The sequence below is a fragment of the Siniperca chuatsi genome, linkage group LG3, assembly GCF_020085105.1.
Source record: "Siniperca chuatsi isolate FFG_IHB_CAS linkage group LG3, ASM2008510v1, whole genome shotgun sequence".
NCBI lineage: Eukaryota > Metazoa > Chordata > Actinopteri > Centrarchiformes > Sinipercidae > Siniperca > Siniperca chuatsi.
Window position 1 is genome coordinate 34,297,397 of NC_058044.1, and position 21,249 is coordinate 34,318,645.

Consider the following 21,249-nt stretch of genomic DNA (forward strand, 5'->3'; position numbering starts at 1 on the left):
ACACTGAGCGCCTATTTTAATTCCTTGATGACCTCTATGAAAGACTTGTGCCAGGTGAGGAAAGTTGGCAAGAAAGGCGGAATTGTATGGGACGATTTGGCGTCTCACCATTCTCTTCCAGTCACAGTGGTTTACCGCCCATCCCAGAGTGCTGTCACTTTTCCTCCCACCTTACTCTCCATTTCTCAGCCTCATTGAGGAATTTGTTTCCTCATGGAGGTGGAAGGTTTATGACCACCAGCCTCATGATCAGATGTCTCTCCTGGGTCGAGGGTGTGGTTAAAACAGTGAGTGGCTTCATGTACACTCTGACAAAAGCCAATCAAATCTATTAATGAGATAAACGCAATACTAAGGCTATTATCATAGGGGGCACATCCAACTGCTTGAATCTGCTGAAATGTCTCAAATGCTGTTTTTTCGCTCAAATGACAAGTTCCACCCACTCTCACTTTTGCGCCACATATCTCAATGAAATATGGAGCAAAAGTGATTCGTGTACCAGGCATTGTTCAGAGATCAGAGAAACCTTTTGGCCAATCAAATGGGAAAAAAAAAACATTAGTTACTTACCGTAACTCCAGACTCACGCAGCCCTCTAAGGCTATTTATTGCTAGTGGGTTCATCCCTCACGCATGCGCAGCATTGAACTTTTGTACACGCCCACCTGCTGTGTGGGCCTCACCTTGTGTATAAATTTGACTGAGACTGGACAATTGGCTCCCAAAAGCAGCTTTTTCTTCAGCTATTTAAGGGGCCAGTGAGGCCCAGAATGTAGAGGGTAAGTACAGTGGTGTGCAAAACTGTTTGCCCCCTTCCTGATTTTTTTTTTTTTTTTTTGCATGTTTGTCATACTTGAATGTTTCAGATCATCAAACACATTTAAATATTAGTCAAAGATAACACAAGTAAGCACACAATGCAGTTTTTAAATGAAGGTTGTTATTATTAAGGGAAAACAAAATCCAAACCTACATGGCCCTGTGTGAAATAGTGATTGCCCCCTAAACCTAATAACTGGTTGGGCCACCCTTAGCAGCAACAACTGCAATCAAGCATTTGCGATAACTTGCAATGAGTCTTTTACAGCGCTGTGGAGGAATTTTGGCCCACTCATCTTTGCAGAATTGTTGTAATTCAGCCACATTGGAGGGTTTTCGAGCATGAACTGCCTTTTTAAGGTCACGCCACAGCATCTCAATAGGATTCAGGTCAGGACTTTGACTCATCATTAATAGAGGAAGGGGCAATATTATTAAAAAACACTCCATAAACTTTCACTGTTATGCAGATGATACCCAATTATATCCATCGATCAAGCCAGATGAAACTAATCAGGTAGCTAACATTCAAGCATGCCTTAAGGACATAAAAACCTGGATGACCTGCACTTTTCTGATGTTAAATTCGGACAAAACTGAAGTTAATGTACTTGGTCCCAAACACCTCAGAGACACGTTATCTAAAGATATAGTCACTCTAGATGGCATTTCCCCGGCCTCCAGCACCACTGTAAGGAACCTCAGAGTTATCTTTGATAAGGATTTGTCCTTTAACTCCCACATAAAACAAGGACTGCTTTTTTTTTTCTCGTCTCTTGCTATAGGCCTAGACTGCAGGGAGACTTCCCATGATGCACCTCTCTCCTTCTCTCCCTCTCCATCTGTATGCATTTTTATGCCATTACTGCATGTTACTAACTCAACATCTTCTCTCTCCAATAGTTTTATGCTTTCTCGTTTCTTTCCTCTCTCCTTCTGTCGCTTTCAGCAGGTATTTCTGCCTCCAGAGCTGCAGTCTGGATCTGTGATTGTGGGCCTCCTACTGCCCCCGTGTTCCTGCTCGATAACTGCTACTACAGTTTTTATTAGTCTTATTACTATTATTATCATTATTATTCCTATTATTCTAATTATTCCTATTATTATTTTATTAATATGAATTTTACCACTACCATTACATTATTATTATAATGTCAAAATTCTATGTGGAATTTGCATTGTGCTACTGTATACTCTCTTACCTCTTGCTCTCTCTCTCTCTCTCAACCCAACCAACCGGCAGCGGCAGATTTTCTAGCTAATCCAATGGAGGGGTTTAAATAGTTTATTTAGCTTAAGTAGTAGGAGAATATTCTCACCCCATAAAGGAACACTTCATCCTTCAGTTTATCACAGACATTCAAATTCAAAATCACAAAAATTGGAGATACATTTTGTCAGGAAGGGTATGAAATTTTGTAATCTGAAAAGTAACTAATGACTAAAGATACTAGTGGAGTAAAAAGTACAATATTTGCCTCAGATGTAGAGGAGCAGAAGTAGAAAGTTGTGTAAATACTCAAATAAGGTGCAAGTACCTTGAATTTGTACTTAAGTAAATGTACCTTTTTACATTCCACCACTGATGTCATAATATTAAAATTATTAGGTTCAGGGTTCCCTTGATAAAGATGCACGAAAAGGCTGTATGGGTTACATCTGTAGCTCTACTGTGCTAATAGTTTTCATTTCCAACAACAGGCAACAAAGTTGTCCTATGTTTATTTTCAGGCATGATATACAGTATATGATTTGGATTACTGTTATTAATATCCGTGGGGTAACGTAGATGCATGTACATGTAGCCTATTCCAGACCTTTCTCCACCTACAGTATGTTCAAACTGTTTGGTGTTGCACGTTCACTTGGTAGGCGCATGAGCACCAGTGCACATGCAGAGATGTCAACTGTAGTTAAAACTCCCCAAATAAACAAGCACACCCTTGATTTAATTACCCTGTCACATAAACTGTGTTCCTGCTCGACAACTGCTACTACAGTTATTGGCTCTGTTACTAATACTGACATTATTTTTCCTATAGCTGTCATTCCTATTATTATTAATTTGTTAACATTAACTCTACAATTACAATTCTATTTAAAAAAAATTCTAGGTGGTATTTGCATTGTGCCTCCCTCTCCCCCACCCCAAAAACCTCCCACCCTGAGTCTGGTTCTGCCAGAGGTTTCTGCCTTGCCACTGTTGCCAAATGCTTGCTCATGGTGGGATTTGTTGGGTCTCTGTCTCTCAGAATGAGATGTTTATCATGGGAGGGATAATGATGGGCCATTCTTTAGTTCATGGTGGCCCTCGTCTGACAGCCCAGCAGTTCTTCATGTGCTGTTAGGGGATACACCCCAGACAGCCACCATCACCCTAGAAGACATGGTGGACATAGAATCAGTGCAATGCAATCCATCAGTGACACAGTTTTCATTGTTTAATCTCTACTCCAGCACATTGTTTTCCAAATGAAGCTATGACAGATGTGAAAGTGCATAGTGTCAGCTTTAATTTGAGGATATTTAACTCCATAACTGTTATGCAACTGCAAGCAATGACAGGTTGATAAGCGCTCTTCCAGAGCGGGCGAGTCCGGTGTAGTCTGCGGTAACCAGTTGCGATGCTTGTAGTCACAGTCCGTGGAGAGCTGACTGGACTCAAGGCGGAGACGGTGGGTGTAGGTTCTGGTTTGGCTTGTGTAGCGTGGTAGGCAGAACAGGAAAGGTAGCTGGCATGTGTAGCAGGCAGGCAGAACAGGGAGGCAGCTTTGCAAACAAGGGAGAGAACACCGCAGGGAAGGGACCACCGGCAGGGAACGACCACAGTCCTCAGGCAGGCGGCAGGCAGCAGTCCAAAACAGAGAACAAGTCCAACGAGCAAATAAATCTGACAGGGAGCAGGCAAAAATACAAAAGTCCACAGTACAGGCAAGGTCCAAGGAAACAAAGAATTAGTCTAACAGAATTTACAGGTAACCAAATGCCAGAATGCGTGACACGGGAACAAAGAACAACCAAAATGCACATGACAAGGGCAACAACCCGACAATGGACAAAGGAAAAACCCCCGGAGTAAATACACTGAGGTAAGGGAGACAACGAGACACAGGTGCAAAATATCAAGGTGGGACCAACACTCTAAACTGGAGGGAAAGCAAACAAAGACAGGAAGTAAACCCACAAGACACACAAGGAGAGGAGAACACCTCAAAATAAAACAGGAAACAGGACAAAACCTCAAACTATGACAATAACAGGAGATCTGTGTAGGAATTGCAGCTCATTTTATACAAAGTCCATGTGTTTTATCTGACCAAAATTAATAGGACAATTTAATGTAATCTGAAAAAACGCCATCATATTTAGGACTTGGTTGCAAATGCTTTGCATTTAATTACTGCCTGAAGTGTGCAACCCACATTCAGGATCATTTGCTTGTTATCTTCCCTGGTAATGCTGTGCTGGGCATGTATTATAGCCTTCTTCAATTCCTAATTTTTTTGTTGTTCTGTTGGATTCAGGTCAGTTGATTGACTCTGGCAGTCTAGGACATGTCACATTTTTCTTGCTGGTCTGAGGGATCAGACCTACTACCATCCAGTCACAAGCCTGCTTCTCCAACATTAAGGCCACAGCTGCTCTGAATTTTTATGTCATTTCTCCATATCACTTGTTACTGAACTCTACAGGTTTTTTGTAGTGTTAACCAAAGTAATCTGACCATTTTGTTTGTGAGACTTACCAGTCATTTGCGTCATCTGGTGAAGCCTCTGAGGATATACTGGTGTAGTGTTGTCTTCATGTTCACTTTTACACATCTATACCTACATCCTGGAAAGTGATTGTTTCGAAAGTTTTCATTGAAAGTATCGCCTAATGTTTTGGTTATTTCTTTGGATCAATTTATTCTGGTTTTGGTATTGAAATGTCTTTGGTCCTCAAGTTGAAACAGCAACAAACTCCAAATGCAAATGCTCTAGACCTTTTGTTAGAATTATTGTGCATGAACTAATAATATGAAACACAACTAGCCAAACAGCCATCTGGCAATTGCCCACTTACTTTGGGTCACATAAAAGGAGAGAATGTGTTTTAAAAAGGGACATACTGTAATTCCTACACAGTTCACCAGATCTGAATGTAAATACCCTAAAATTAAAGCTTGACAGTTCTCCAGCACTTTAACCTCAAATCTACCGTTTCCTGCCAAATCCAATATGCTGCATTAAATAGACAAAACAACAGTAGTGTCAGTTTAATTTGGACTGCACTGTATTTACATGTGCTACATATTTACATACAATTTAGATGTAATGCTGATGGGTCTCATCTTGATTTAAAAGCTTTATGAAGATCGAGAATCAGACAAGAAGGGAGATGAATGCAAGAACCAATACAGTGCACTCACTGAGGATCAGAGGGCAGCTGTAAACGAGTGGGCACTGGCATGGGACCTCCCTGTATTAACAGTCTAATCTACTTCAGCATGCAGTAAGTCCAAAGGTCCAGCACTCTATCCATAAAGGATTTGGTCAGTTTGGCTTTGAAGTATTTCTCTAGTCTAACAGCAAATATTTTCATGTTTTAAACATGCACTGTCCTTTATTTGCATGTACACACAACACTCCAGGTTATTATTCCAGACCTGGTTGTTGCTTTTATATGACTGAAAAAGGCTTAGGGATGTAAGTAAGCCTTTTCCCACCATCTCCAGTGCAATAATTTATGAGTAAACTTGTGGAACACTCTCTCAAGCTCCATCATAAGACCACAATAATAGACTGTAATTACTTTATGTGACAGATATAAAGAGAGAAATTGCACACAGAATGACACACAGCAGTCATGCTTCAAACAGGAATCAAACAGAAAACACGGTCTTGACAGGAGAAAGACTAATTATTTTATCTCTCTTGGGGAATCATTGATTTGGTCACTGTTGGAATCTTAACCTGACACAGTGGCATCAGTTTTTCCATGTCAGTCAATGGCTGAATGCAGTGCTTAGGTATTCCGTGTAATTTTTTTCCAATAATAAGTCTTATCTTAGAGGTCATCTGACCATTTAAAACTGTGATATGTACCTCAGTCTCAATTATTTGTTCATGTTGCCTATTTGAGTACAACATAATGCATGTAGAAATATCAGTAATTGGGAGGTTTGTTCCTCTGCCATGTGAGAGCACTTGAGCATGAACTGATATAAGTGTCTTCTGCCCTACCTGTGAACTCACAGCAACATACGTATGTGCCCATTTAATACAAACATGTCAGACCCCATAGGAAAAAACATGTACATTATAGATGGCTTTTAACCTTAACATGTTTGTAAACTAGAACAATATTTGTCTACTGCAGTATGTAGTTGCTCAGTTATCTCAGTTTCCAGTCCTTTGAGAAATAATACTATTGTGTTTTGGTTCTTTTTACTTCAGTGTCCCAAGAGCAGCTGAAACAGCTTGTTAAGTTCTGGGTTAGATGGGAGATACCCATGGCTGACATGAAAGTGGTGGTGGTGCGAGCAGAACATCCACATGCTTCCGCACCCTTCGCTTTCCTGGTAATTACAACAAGCTATCATTTACAGAACTGCATCGCCACCAATGACAGTGGGTTTAGATTGTTATAGAGTACCCAGAGTAGTTCTACAGAGTAGTAGTAGACCTGATGAAAGAGAGTTATCTCTTTTAATGTTACGTTTTCCTTTGAATTGGACCTTTACATACATTCAAGTGTCAAATTTCCACAGCCTGTATAATTAAAATAATTTATACATGTTCAGTTTTCCAAAGTCAAGAGGGTGAAATGGTGGCTTGTTTAGTTTCATTTGACAGTAGCAGAAATGTGTTTTACAACATAATAAATGTAAAGAAAAACAAAAAACAAATATGAAGTTGTCTTTCCATGCATGTGTCCTTTTTATAAAACTATAAATGTTGAAGCATAACCTTGAACTAGAAAAGTGCATGCTAGCTGAAAGCTGCTGACAAGTGTTTACAGCTCCTCTCCCTTGACCACTTTGTTTTTAGTATTTGAGATTTTCAGCTAAGAATGAGACAAAGTGTGGAGATAGGTCTGGCTATGCGAGACTACAAATACTGTAAATGGAGTCACTTGCCTTCACCAAATTCTTTTCAGTCTGGTAGATCAGTGCAACAGTTTTGTCAGTTACAAGAAAACAGGAAACAACACAAAAGGTGTCTCTGGGATAATGATATTAGTCATAGTTGAATATTCTGTGTGTTTAAGACTTTATACTTAAACTGATATCTTAAAAAGTGCATAAAGTATAATAAAGTTGAACAAAAATAATAAAGTATTACAATTGGTGACCTGTTTAAACTCTGAATAATGTAAGATTGAGTGGGACTTTGTCGTCTCTGTTGTCATGACGGTAACATCACTAGGCTATGTTAGGTTAAAAAATAAAGTAATATATACAGTATATATACTGTATGTGTAATATAAAGACAGGGAACAGATTAAAGGAAAAACCAGATCAGATGCAGATGCCTTGGTGCACCAGGGCTCACTGAATGGTTTGGTGAGTTTGAAAATGATGTAAATAAAATGCTCCGGCCTTTACAGTCACCGATCTTAACCCAGTTTCAAACCTAAGGAAGATTTTGAACCAACGTGTAAAACAACGCTCTCCACCACCATCACCATTAGATTGTCAAAATTAGAAAAATAACAGCATCAATCTCTTGAGGAGCTACATTAGCATTAGTGACGGCTACGTCCAGTTAGCTAACGTTATAGTTCCCTCAAACAATGTAACGTTATAACGAAGATGTGTATGAGAGGGGATTTAGAAGTGGGCCAGGGTCTGACATAACCGATGGCCCGGGGCCAGTACAAGTTTATGCAGGGCAAATTGACTAAACAGTCACTTGTCCATCCGGGCCAATAGCGGACTGGTCCACTTATAAAAAGACAGTCGCTCTACTTTAAGAACGGAGTGGATGTGAGATCCCAATATATTACTGTTGGGACCACTGGCATTCCACTATTTGAATTCATTCATTTGTGGGACTTTAACTGAACTTTTGTTAGGAGACAGCATGCTCTTTTGTTCTGTAAACAAAGGAGAGCTATTGAACTCAGTCTCCCACAACCCTTCCCCCATGGACCCAGCCTCCAGCTACCATTGGTCAGTCCGACCTGTGACCTGTGATGTCACCAGGTCAATAAAAGGGTCAGCGGCCAGTGTTCTCTCTCTTTTCCTCTTGGCATCATCTACAGCACTGCTGCTCTGCAGCAGCTCTCCTCTAATTGTGATCTGCTTGGAGCAGACACAGATGAACTAAACTCTCTCACAGCACAAGGGCCTGCACAAGATTTCAGCAAGAAAACACTTCGACTAATGTTAGGTCCACACCACGCTAACACTAACGCTAGCTAACGTCAACTTTTACTGTAGCTGTGTCTAATGTCGAACACTGAGGGTTTTAATAGCATCCCTACAATGTACTGCACTGTACTCTTTGACTGGATTAAAATGTAAATATTTACCTTATGTCTTATAGTGTAAGGATTTTTACGCCAAGTGTTGCAATATAGGGCCCCTATAATTATTAAATGATGGGAGGAAAAGGGTTACCTAAAGCTAGCTAGCCATATCCTCAGATTACCATAGATAACGTTACATGAAACACCACCGCACAAAGTAACCTAAATCTGTAGCTAATGTATATTTATATATTTTTAAATGAATTCGTTACTCAAAACATACAAAAGATGTATCATTTGATATGACTGAGTCTCACTCCACTCAACCATGAAATATGCAGGTTGAGCAACGAACTGGCACACCACTGGAATGGAATGGAGGGGCGGAGAGGGAGTGCGTCATCTTGTGGCTGGATGTTATCAATGTTATCGCTAGCACCTTTGAATAAAGGTTGTATAAAAAATAATTAGGTCCTCCAGGACTCTGAGGTGTGCAGGAAAGATTGTGGCTGACCCCTCCCACCCTGGACACACATTGTTTCAGACACTCCCCTCCTGCAGGAGGCTGCGGTCCATCAGGACCAAAACCTCATGCCACAAAAAGTTTCTTTCCGTCTGCAGCCGGCCTCATCAACAAGGCCCGGGACCCCCACTGACACTGTTGCACATCCCTGCACAGTCATTAAAATAACAGTCACATTGTAGATATTCTTTATTATTTTATGGGTTTATATATTATTCTTTAATATCTTTTCAATTTTATATTTATGATTCTGCAGTACTTGATCCAAAACACACCAGCAAGTCCCACCTCTGAATGGCTGAAGATGAAAAAAATTAAGATTTAGGAGTGGCCTAGTCAAAGTCCTGACCTGAATCCTATTGAGCTGCTGTGGCATGACCTTAAAAAGGCGTTCATGCTCGAAAACCCTCCAATGTGGCTAAATTACAACAATTCTGCAAAGATGAGTGGGCCAAAATTCCTCCACAGCAAGTTATCGCAAACGCTTGATTGCAGTTGTTGCTGTTAAGGGTGGCCCAACCAGTTATTAGGTTTAGGGGGCAATCACTTTTTCACACAGGGCCATGTAGGTTTGGATTTTTTCCCTTAATAATAACAACCTTCATTTAAAAACTGCATTGTGTGTTTACTTGTGTTATCTTTGACTAATATTTAAATTTGTTTGATGATCTGAAACATTCAAGTGTGACAAACATGCAAAAAAAAAAAAAAAAAAAGAAATCAGGAAGTGGCAAACACTTTTTCACATTACTGTAAATAAAGGAATATGTTGTGGAGGAATGGTGTTCATCCCTCCAATGAAGTTCCACAGACTTGGCAAGGAGCACTGAAGATGTTCTGGAGGAATCCATACTGAATCCATACTAACACACTTCATGTTGATTTTTCTTTGGGTGACAAATTAAAGGAACTGTAAAGGCCGTAGAATTTTATTCACATCATTTTCATATTCACTAAAACATTCAGTGAGCCCTGGTGCACGGAAGCATCTGCATTTGATATGTTTATCCACACTCGATTCTATTGCCCCTCTAAAAAAGAAGATAATAAAACAAAAAAGGTTAGCTCCATGGTATAACCCCCAAACCCGCAAATTAAAGCCAACATTGTGAAAACTTGAAAGGAAATGGTGTTCTAACAACCTGGAAGAATCTTGTTTAGTCTGGCAAGATAGTCTTAAACAGAGAATCACAGCTCTATTGAGCCATGTATTCCTATAGCCCTTAGTAGTAACGACTTCATGAGCTTCTTTATGATAAAATCTTAGCTATTAGAGAAAAAAATCATCACGTCCTGCCCTCAACCAGTACCGATTTATCTTCAAACACAGGAACCTTAGAAACAGCTGTAAAACCTGATATATATTTTGACTGCTTTTCTCTTATTGAGCTTCTTCAACTAACAAATGATTTCTTCATCTATGCTATCAACCTGTCTCTTAAACCCCATCCCAACTAGGCTGCTTAAAGACGTTTTATACTTGGTTAGCACTTCTTTACTGGATAAGATCAATCTGTCTTTATTAACAGGCTATGTACCACAGTCTTTTAAAATAGCTGTAATTAAACTGCTTCTTAAAAAGCCCACTCTTGATCCACAGGTTTTAGCCAACTATAAACCTATATCTAACCTTATCTTTCTCTCTAAGGTCCTTAAGAAAGCAGTCGCCAATCAGTTGTGTGACTGTGCACAGAGACAGCACTGGTCAAAATTACAAATGACCTTATAATTGCATCAGACAATGGACTTGTCTCTGTACTTGTCTTGTTAGATCTTAGTGCTGCATTCGACACCATTGACCATCACATCCTATTACAGAGACTGGAACATGTAATTGGCATTAAAGGAACCGCACTAAGCTGGTTTAAATCCCATCTATCAGATTGATCTCAGTTTGTACATGTTAACGGTGAGTCCTCTGTGCACACCTAAGTTAGTCACGGAGTTCCAAAAGGTTCTCTGCTTGGACCGATTCTATTCACCTTATATATGCTTCTTTTGGGAAATATTATTAGGAAACACTCCATAAACTTTCATTGTTATACGGATGATACCCAATTATATCTATCGATCAAGCTAGATAAACTAATCAGCTAAATTTCGAGCATGCCTTAAGGACATAAAAACCTGGATGACCTGCAATTTTCTGCTGTTAAACTCTGACAAAACTGAAGTTATTGTACTTGGCCCCAAACACCTCCGAGACACATTATCTAAAGATATAGTTGCTCTAGATGGCATTGCCCTGGCCTCCAGCACCACCATAAGGAACCACAGAGTTATCTTTGATGAGGATTTATCCTTTAACTCCAACAAGAAAACAAACTTCAAGGACTGCCTTCTTTCACCTACGTAACATTGCAAAAATTATGCTGAAGAATTAGTTCCCTACATTTGTTACTTCTAGGCTGGATTATTACAATTCCATTTTATCAGGCTGCCCGAATAAGTTCCTTAAGAGTCTCCAGTTAATCCAGAATGCTGCGGCACGTGTACTGACAAGAACTAGGAAGAGAGATCATATTTCTCCAATATTAGCTTCTCTGCACTGGCTTCCTGTAAAATCCAGAATAGAATTTAAAATCCTTCTCCTCACCTACAAAACTCTTAATGGTCAGGCACCATCGTATCTTAAAGATCTCATAATACCTTATTACCCCATTAGAACACTGCGCTCCTAGAATGCAGGGTTACTTGTGGTTCCTAGAGTCTCCAAAAGTAGAACGGGAGCCAGAGCCTTTAGTTATCAAGCTCCTCTCCTGTGGAATCAGGTCCCAGTTTGGGTTTGGGAGGCAGACACCATCTCCACATTTAAGAGTAGGCTTAAGACTTTCCTCTTAGATAAAGCTTATAGTTAGGGCTGGCTTGGGTGAGTCCTGAACCATGCTGTTATGCTGCTATAGGCCTAGACTGCCGGGAGACTTCCCATGATGCACTGAGCTTCTCTCTCCTCCTCTCCATCTGTATGCATTTTTATCCCATTACTGCATGACACTAACTCGACATCTTCTCTCTCCTGTAGTTTTGTGCTTTCTCGTCTCTCTCCTCCCGTCGCTTTCAGCAGGTATTTCTGCCTCTGGAGCTGCCCCTGTGCTCCTGCTCGACGACTGCTATTACAATTGTTATTATTAGTCTTATTACTATTATTTTAATTATTATTCCTATCATTAATATTATTATTACTTTATTAATATTACCACTACCATTACATTATTATTTTAAAAATCTAAATGGAATTTGCATTGTGACCCCCCCAACCTAACCGGCTGCGGCGACCATGGACCCTAAGTCTGGTTCTGCTCGAGGTTTCTGCCTCTTAAAGAAAGTTTTTCCTTGCCACTGTCGCCAAGTGCTTGCTCATGGTGGGATTTGTTGGTTCTCTAAATAATATTATAAAGAGTATGGTCTAGACCCGCTCTATAGGAAAAGTGCAATGAGATAACTTCTGTTATAAATTGCCGCTATATAAATAAAATTGAATTGAAAAACTGTAAAACAAAAAACTAGTATGTCAGTGCAAATCAATCCAAAACAAATCCTTACAAATATTTCATGTGGACTGCCTAAATCATACATCCAAACCATGCCAATAAACAATTCTCACCAACAGCATCGCAAAACTCATATGACTGGATCAAGCAAAGCCAGCATTAGTAAACAAGCACCAATACATTGAAGCCCAAGGCACCCTGAATTAATAATTTATCCGTTTTGCATAAAACAAACCTGAAATGAAAATACAATACAGGATTTCTGTTTACTACAAGTCACGACACAGCTCCAGGGAAACACCAATAAATGACCTATTGCTCACTCACCAGAAAACACTATTAATATCTCATGTTAAGTGCATACTCATGATTTGATACTCACCTGTGAAGACCCACCCTGATCTGTTATTTTTCTAGAAGGTAAAACAGAAGAGAATATGAGGAATCAATGCTCATAATTTAGTATAAGGGTAACGTTATCTTTTGCCAACTAGCGAGAGATGATTGGAGATAACGTAACAGTGTAATTTGTTAGCTAGCTTAAGTTGCCCTTTGGAAAGCAGGAGTAGCTAACCTAACTAAGAAACGCTGATTACTAATGTAGCTGACAAGCACACATATTTAAACTATAAACAAAAGTATAATGGTGGGTGATATCAGAAAACATACCTTAAACATCAGGTGCCAGCTCATCTGCTGAGTCGAGAAGCGATAGGTCTGGCTAGGAAGAAAGCTGGGGATCGGAGGTAGGAGTTTTGTTTTTTGTTTCTCTGAGCAGTGCTTGCCCCTGGCTCTACAAGTTCACAAATCACTTTTGCTCCACATTTCAATGATATATGTGGTGCAAAAATTAGAGCATGCAGAACTTGTCATTTGAGCGAAAAAACAGCATTTGAGACTCTTAGCAGATTCAAACAGTACTTATTGACTTGTTTGTGCTAAAAAAAAATCCAAGAAAAATATTTCACAGGTGTGCAACTCTCATTGCATGAATTCACATACTGATTTGCAAATGTGCAAATTTTGTCCATGACTTCACATTTTATGATACGGGTGTATGAATGTGTTTTGCACCATATTCACTGCAGTAACTGTAGCCAAACTGTGAGCGTACATGTTTCTTAATTTGTGATTTGTAGAATAGGATTTGGGTACCTGCAAAGAAGAATTTGAGAAAGTATAACTGTTGTGATGGTGGGAGAGAAAAAAATTCTACAAGTAAGCAACTTCTAAAGCATTTTTCTCTGTGACTTCAAATTTACTGATGCATGACTATTTTCTACAACTACAAATTCCACAGGTGCAGGTTGTTTTGCTCCAATAATACCTCCATACTGCTGTAATACTGCTGTAGCTGAAATCAAGTCTTTAAGAGCGGTGAGAGTGAACCAAAACAGTAAAGTTGTGGGCCGGACAGCTAAACAATGAGCTGAATCTCACTATAAAGTTCGGTAAAGCAGAGGGGAGCTGCAGATTCAGGTGATAATTCTGTTTTTCTTTTTATTCCTGAAATATTATGTAACATCCTCTTAAAATTATGACTCTTTACTGACACTCATTACAAATTTTGAAAACTCATACCTTATTGTCAATTTATATAGGTTTTTTTGTAACAGAAGCTCAAACACACTGCTGTACTGCTAAACTCACTGAGATGGAGAAGGAAATCTTTTCTTTCCTACAAACAGTCTGAGCCCTTTCCATCTATTTCAACACAGCGATGTTTCTTCAAGGATAGAGACCACGCAAAGAATTTCTTACACTGTGGACACCAGTATGGTTTTTCTCCAGTGTGGATACGCAGGTGTTGGTTGTAACTCCCTGGCTGACTGAAGCCTTTACCACATTGGTCACACCAGTATGGTCTCTCACCAGTGTGGACACGAAGGTGTCTGATGTAGCTTCCTAGCCGACTGAAACTTTTCCCACATTGATCACACCAATTTGATTTCTCTCCAGTGTGGACACTCTGGTGCTGCTTGTAATTACTCGAGCGACTGAAACTTTTCCCACACTGTTCACACTGATATGGCTTCTCACCAGTGTGGATACGTAGGTGTTGGTTATAAGTACTAAACTGAGTGAATCTCTTCCCACAATAGTCACAGCAATAAGGTTTCTCTCCAGTGTGAGTACGCACATGATTCTTGTATGTGCTTAAACAACGGAAACTTTTCCCACATTTTTCACAGTGGTGTGGTTTCTCTCCAGTGTGGACACGCAGGTGTACTGTGAAATTACCCCACTGATTGAAACTCTTTTCACATTGGTCACACTGGTATGGTCCAGTGTGGTCTCTCAGGTGTTTTCTGTATGAACTCTGGTTGCTGAAATGCATCCCACACTGGTCGCAGCAGTATGGTGTTTCTTCGGTGTGGGTATGCAGGTGTAGCTTGTATGCATTTAGCTGGCTGAAACTGCTGCCACATTGTTCACAGTGGTACAGTTTCTCTGCGGTGTGAGTGAGTTCATGTCTTCTTAGTCTGCAAACCCGACTGAAAGATTTCCCACACTTGTGACACTGATGAGGTCTGCTCCTGTCTGTGTCTGTCTGTTTCAACTGAGAAAACAGAGAGAAATTAAGTTTCAGAGTGGAGGAATAGATCAAATACTGCTAGCCATATTCTGGTACTTTACATGTAAAACTATTAAGCAATGAACAATATACTGCAAATTCTCAGATAAATACTTTATTTACCTCAACTGCAGAGAGAACCAACCTTTAATTGACACAGGCCTTTCTTTTTTAATGTACCCAGTTTTCATTTAATTCCTTAACTAATTCCAATTGCTACTACTTAGCGTTTTTTTTTAAGCTGGTGTCAATGAAACTCAAAGTTTTCTGTACATGTGTACAAAGTAAAAGCCTTTAAGTGGCTTTAATTACATAATCCCTCCGTTTCCTGATAGGCTTTCAATATAAAATATCAAGCCTTCTGTGTCAGGGCTGAGCTGCTCCACACACACACACACACACACACACACACACACACACACACGGGGCGAACAGCAGAGCAGAGAGGCCGCGGTGGAGACAGTGAACTCGAAGATTAGCCTACTCGAGTTGATGACAGCTACGCTCGTTACTGTAAGTACGTGCAATAAAACCATTGCAACTAAAAAGCCAATACTTCAATCAATACACCTGTTCAACAAGCATAAACATGTAAACTTGTAAAAAGCGATATTTTAATCTGCTCTGTCCGCAGTGCCTCATCCACCGCAGCTTACACGAGCACAGCGCGCTAGCTCGGCTAATAGCGAATTCAGAATCAGAATCAGAAATACTTTATTGATCCCCGAAGGGAAACTCTTTGTTACAGCAGCTCGCCTTTACGTCAGTGCACACAGGAGAAAGTACTAGCAAAAAATATAATACACTATAAAACACTATAAAAACAGGTCAGAAAATAAATTAAGTACCAGGTGGGTATAAGTACAAGATAAAATAGTGTGAAGTACCAAGTGGGTTTACCGGTTGATGATGATAATACAGTATAATAATACAATGTAATAAAATAAGTAATAAGTAGTGGTGCATGTACTGTCGAGTTAAGTGTAGCTTATTGAGATTATTAAGATATTGCACAGCAGTAGTGGAGGTATATAATATCAATAAATAGGAAACACTAACATAGGAAAACTAAATATTGCACAGAAAAAAGAGTAGTACACAGAATATTGCATAATTATTCAAGTAAGGCAGAGATGTAATGATCAATGTCCAGTTTAATGACTTAGGGTCATATAGACTAACCCTTAGAGGGAGGAGTTAAAGAGTCTGATGGCCACAGGCAGGAATGACTTCCTGTGGCGCTCTGTGGTGCTTTTTGGTGGGATGAGTCTTCCGCTGAAGGTGCCCCATATTAGATAAATCGTTACTAACAATCTAAAACAAAAGCTGTCTGTATGTAGTAACTGTTTAGCTTAAAAGTTTGTCACAAATCTTAAAATTTGGCAAATTCTTGTAAACTTCATGGCTGTCCCGAATACCATTTTTTCCGGAGCTTCAGTAATAATCAACTACGTATATCAGGACCATGCATATGAACGTCTCGTAAGACAGCGGATATGAAATAATTTAATATTGCAGACATTTCGAGGAAGATGCTCTGCCATCAGATGGTCTTATCACAGAAGACGGCTGACTCTGATGAAATCCTACCACAACTTGTTTGCATTTGCCATACAAAGTCGACCAGTGATAGCCTGGCATCACCAGACTAATTCGCAAATGCATATTAGTCTGTAACCTCTCAGTTCATTTTCGATTTCCAAGGGGTATTACCAACGAGCGCAGACCAAAATGCCTCTCTATGCATTGGAAAGACCTACAACCAATCAGAGCAAAGAAATATGTTGAGTGATACATGCAAGTTGTGGCGGTGCTTGGTCCGTTTTCAACAGCAGAAAAAAAAAAGGCAGCCTGGTCACAAACTTTCTCAAATTACTGCTAAACAGTACAATAAAAGGTGTTTTTCAAAACATTTGAGGCGGGAAACATGCAGTAGCAGAATCTTGATTCATATTTGATCAGCACTGCCTAGTTTGATAGTTTGATCAGATTTTCGTGAGCCTGGTGCCTTGCGCAATATCAACCAGTCAGAGCAGCGAAACGTGTGACTTGTGACTTTTCAAATCTGAACTGGTAACCTCCTCTGTCAGTCATTGTATCAAACCCGCCCCATATTAGATAAATGGCTGTGATTGGCCTGACCAAATCCAGGACGGGTGGATATCTGTCTGAATGGGAGACGGGCTGGACGTATCTGCCAGAGAAAATGAAACATGAGCTCGGCAGATTGGTCTGGTTTCCAGGCTAGACCAGTGAGGTAAATGGGCCACAATTGCAAACATGCAAAAATCAAAAGTTTTGTCATTTTGGTAGCAAACATGCTACTAATTCACCAGTCATCAAAACTGGAAGACAAAACATTTTTTTAACCAATGAAAAGACAATGGTACACTTCCTGTGATTGGTTTGAAACGTGTTCACACCAGAAATGACCCACTCCAGAGTTCACTTGACAGTGGTCTGAGATCACCCCTTCAAGGCGGACCAGAGAGCAGTTGTTTGGTCAACACCAGAGTTCGAGTCCGGTGTTCACACTGACCCAAACGAACCAAGGGGTAAACGCGCCAGGGTTTGGTTGAACCGGACTAAACAAGGCTGGTGTGAACCCGCCCTGAGACAAACCAGCCCCTCCTCCCTCTACCAGCAGTACCAGGAGGGGAGAGTACAGGAGGAGAGACGGATACTGACTGATATCTGAGTTCTTCATTCTTACTGAACTTCACTCAGTATTTTGATGTCAGGAATATGATTTATTTTATTGTAATTTTAGATTTTTTCCCAGTGAAATATTGAGTTTATATGTTGACTTTGCTTTTGTAAACATTACTGTTGCTGCTCTAGAAACAACATTTAGTTAGCCTATAGATAAAATATTGAATTCAAATCCTTTTCTGAATTTTTATTTAGTAATGAAAAAGAACAGATAATAGTACTGATAAAGAACCGAACTGATAAGGAGTATCAATAAGAGTAGTAGTATCGATAAAATGCTAACAATGCCTATCCCTACATTATGCGTTGCATTTAGTACAAAGCACGGCTGGGAACAGTGCTTTTGTTGTCGGATCATCGACGTTCCAAACTGAAACGTTAAAAATGCACAATTTCTCCAAGAAACACATCCTGTGCCGTGACAGGTGCGTGGCTGGCAGAGCAGCACCCCTCCCTGCAGCGTTTCAGAGTCAGAAATGTTAATATAAATTAACACTGCTTATAATACAGCCAAAGAAGAGCTACCTTTTACAAAATGTATGTCAATTAAAAAACATTTATCTGCACCTTTACTCCTGTTTACAATTATATACATAAGGTAACGCTTAAAATGTATTATTGGGTGCACCTAAATGATAAAAGTTAGGGCCACCAATGTAAAACATTGGAGCCCTGAATAAGCAAAGCACATTTCTGAGGGGAGAGGGACTTTAACTGGACAGATGCTCAGAGAGAGATAAAGGCAGTTACTCAAAAAGATTGTTTTTTGACAGCTGCACACATTTTTGACAAATTTAATAAAGAATTGAGATATATATATATATATATATATATTGTTATTATTAAACCTACATGGCCCTGTGTGAAAAAGTGTTTGCCCCCTTCCTGATTTCTCATTTTTTGTCACACTTAAATGTTTCAGATCATCAAACAAATTTAAATATTACACACACCAGCTAGTCCCACCTCTGAATGGCTGAAGAAGAACAAAAGGAAGACTTTGGAGTGGCCTAGTCAAAGTCCTGACCTGAATCCTATTGAGATGCTGTGGCATGACCTTAAAAAGGCAGTTCATGCTTGAAAACTCTCCAATGTGACTGAATTACAACAATTCTGCAAAGATGAGTGGGTCAAAATTCCTCTACAGCGCTGTAAAAGACTCATTGCAAGTTATTGCAAACGCTTGATTGCAGTTGTTGCTGCTAAGGGTGGCCCAACCAGTTATTAGGTTTAGGGGGCAATCACTTTTTCACACAGGGCCATGTAGGTTTGGATTTTGTTTTCCCTTAATAATAACAACCTTCATTTATAAACTGCATTTTGTGTTTACTTGTGTTATCTTTGACTAATATTTAAATTTGTTTGATGATCTGAAACATTCAAGTATGAGAAACATGCAAAACAAAAAAGAAATCAGGAAGGGGGCAAACACTTTTTCACACCACTGTATGCTCTAGTCAGAATCTTTGTATATTGTATAATCCTAAATCTCACACATTTAGAAGAGCTCAAAGCTGACCTCCAAATTGTATTCCACTAAGAAGCAGTCAAGGATATATTGAGGTCATGTTGCCAAGCCAGCTGGATAGAAGAATATGCATCAGGGGCAGCCCTAACATTAAGCAAACTGATTTTTAAGTTGCTGAAATAGAAAGATTTTATCGCTAGATATGTCCGACTGTTGTGATGCCAAGTCTCCGTCATGAGGATGGGGTTACACCACATGGGACAGGATGGAAGAGAGAGCCCCTTGAAGCTAAATCTCCTGCGCAGCTGCTTCACAATAGAGCATGAAAGCCTAATAATAATCTTCTCCAATAAGAGTGGTGTTCTGACAGTACCATAACGATGCCAAGGATATGTTCTTATTTTCAGATATGATGTCTTCTCCGGCCATTCCCAGCTGGTCTATCAGAGAGTCGGGTTTGTAGGCCCAATTCAATGGATATTTTGCACCCGGATCTGGGTGTAATTAATTTCTTGTAAACAATTCTGGGCTTTTTGTTATTCCTTAGGAATCGAATAAAAAAGGGATTTAATGTCTCTGAACCAGTTTTGAGGAATTTTAAGAGGAATAGATGCAATGATATGAGTAACTCTTGGTAGAACATTCAATTTTAGTATTTCTGTTCTGCCCCATAGAGACAGTGGTAGGCTATCCATCTGTTGATGTCATCCTTGATGGCCTGGAGGATGCCAGGGCCATTAATGCTTTAGATTTTAGTAATAGGAGATATGATGTTGATTCCCAAGTACTTCATTCCATTTTTTTCCCAAATAAAAGTGGTGCCCGATAAATCAGATTTAAATGTTTAAGAGTTGAGTGGAATTGCCTCACTCTTGTTCCACTTGATCTTGTATCAAGAGAAACTGCCACATAAATAAACCAAATTAAGAACTGCAGGTATGGAGGATGCTGGCAAAGGTAAGGTAAGCAAAATGTCATCAGCATACATATTCAATTTAAAATTGTGTCCATGGAAGTTCACACAGTGTATGTCACCACTGAAGCGGAGTGGACATGCTAATGGTTCGAGGGCAACAATGAAGAGCAGGGGGCTGACCAGGAAACCCTGGCTAACGCCTCGTGGTAGAGGGAAGGGTTTTGAGACTAATCCATTAGTTCTGGACAATGGGGCACTGGAGAGCTTTTACCAAGCTAGTGAACCAATTTTAACATAAATAAATAAATAAATAAATAAGGCCATTTTATCTGGTCAAAGGCTTTTTCAGCATCTAATGATGCTGCAATGACTGGAGACTTACTGGTACTAGCTTCTAGCATCTGAAAAACCCTCCGCATATTATTTGAGGACAGACGTCCTGGGATAAAACCTACTTGGTCTAGATGCACTATAGATGGGACTACCTTCTCCAAACAGAGTGCCAGAATCTTAGCCAGGACCGATAATCACAATTTAACAAACTTGAAGAACAGTGACTACCCATTAGAACTGGATCTTTACCTGGTTTTGGTAACAAAGAGATAATGGGCCTGTACATAGAGGGAGGCATGGATTCAGATTTCAATATTACATTAAATAACAACACTAAGTATAGAGAAAGCTGCTCTTTAAAGCACTCGATTCCTAGGCCGTCGTCCCCTGGAGTTTTTCCCAAGGCCATCTTCATGATGGCAGTCTCAATCTCAGCCTGTGTAACAGGGGCATCAAGTACGTAACTATCAACTGAACTGACTCTCAGAAGGCTGAAGTCTTCAAAGAAACTGTCCAATTCAGCTTAATTTACATTATTTACTGCACCATAGAGTTTGGAGTAATAATTTTTAAAAGATTGATTAATTATAGCTGCGTCACATTGTAACATACCATTCTCGTCTCTAAAAGCATATAGTTAGGGCTGGCTTGGGTGAGCCCTGAACCATCCCTTAGTTATGCTGCTATAGGCCTAGACTGCTGGGAGACTTCCCATGATGCACCTCTTTCCTCTCTCCTCCTCTCTCTGTATGCATTTTTATCCCATTACTGCATGTTACTAACTCGACATCTTCTCTCTCCTGTAGTTTTGTGCTTTCTCGTCTCTCTCCTATCTCCTTCTGTCGCTTTCAGCAGGTATTTCTGCCTCCGGCGCTGCAGAGTCTGGATCTGTGATTGTGGGCCACCTGCTGCCCCTGTGTTTCTGCTCGACAACTGCAGTATTGCCCTTGTTAC

The 21,249-nt window shown here is 39.9% G+C and overlaps 1 protein-coding gene across 16 annotated transcripts in view; it reads right to left on the bottom strand.

Annotated features, from left to right (window-relative positions):
• LOC122871116 (zinc finger protein 239-like) overlaps positions 1-21,249 on the bottom strand; it is a 63,959-nt gene that overhangs the window by 27,150 nt on the left and 15,560 nt on the right. For 12 of the 16 annotated variants that reach the window (XM_044185820.1, XM_044185776.1, XM_044185793.1 and 9 more), the window contains one exon: positions 14,053-14,851. In XM_044185820.1, the coding sequence (XP_044041755.1) occupies positions 14,053-14,851 (799 nt within the window). Of the gene's footprint in view, positions 1-3,312; positions 5,046-12,673; positions 13,447-14,052; positions 14,852-21,249 lie in introns of those variants that run through there. The other 4 variants (XM_044185903.1, XM_044185885.1, XM_044185892.1 and 1 more) reach the window with 4 other exon arrangements.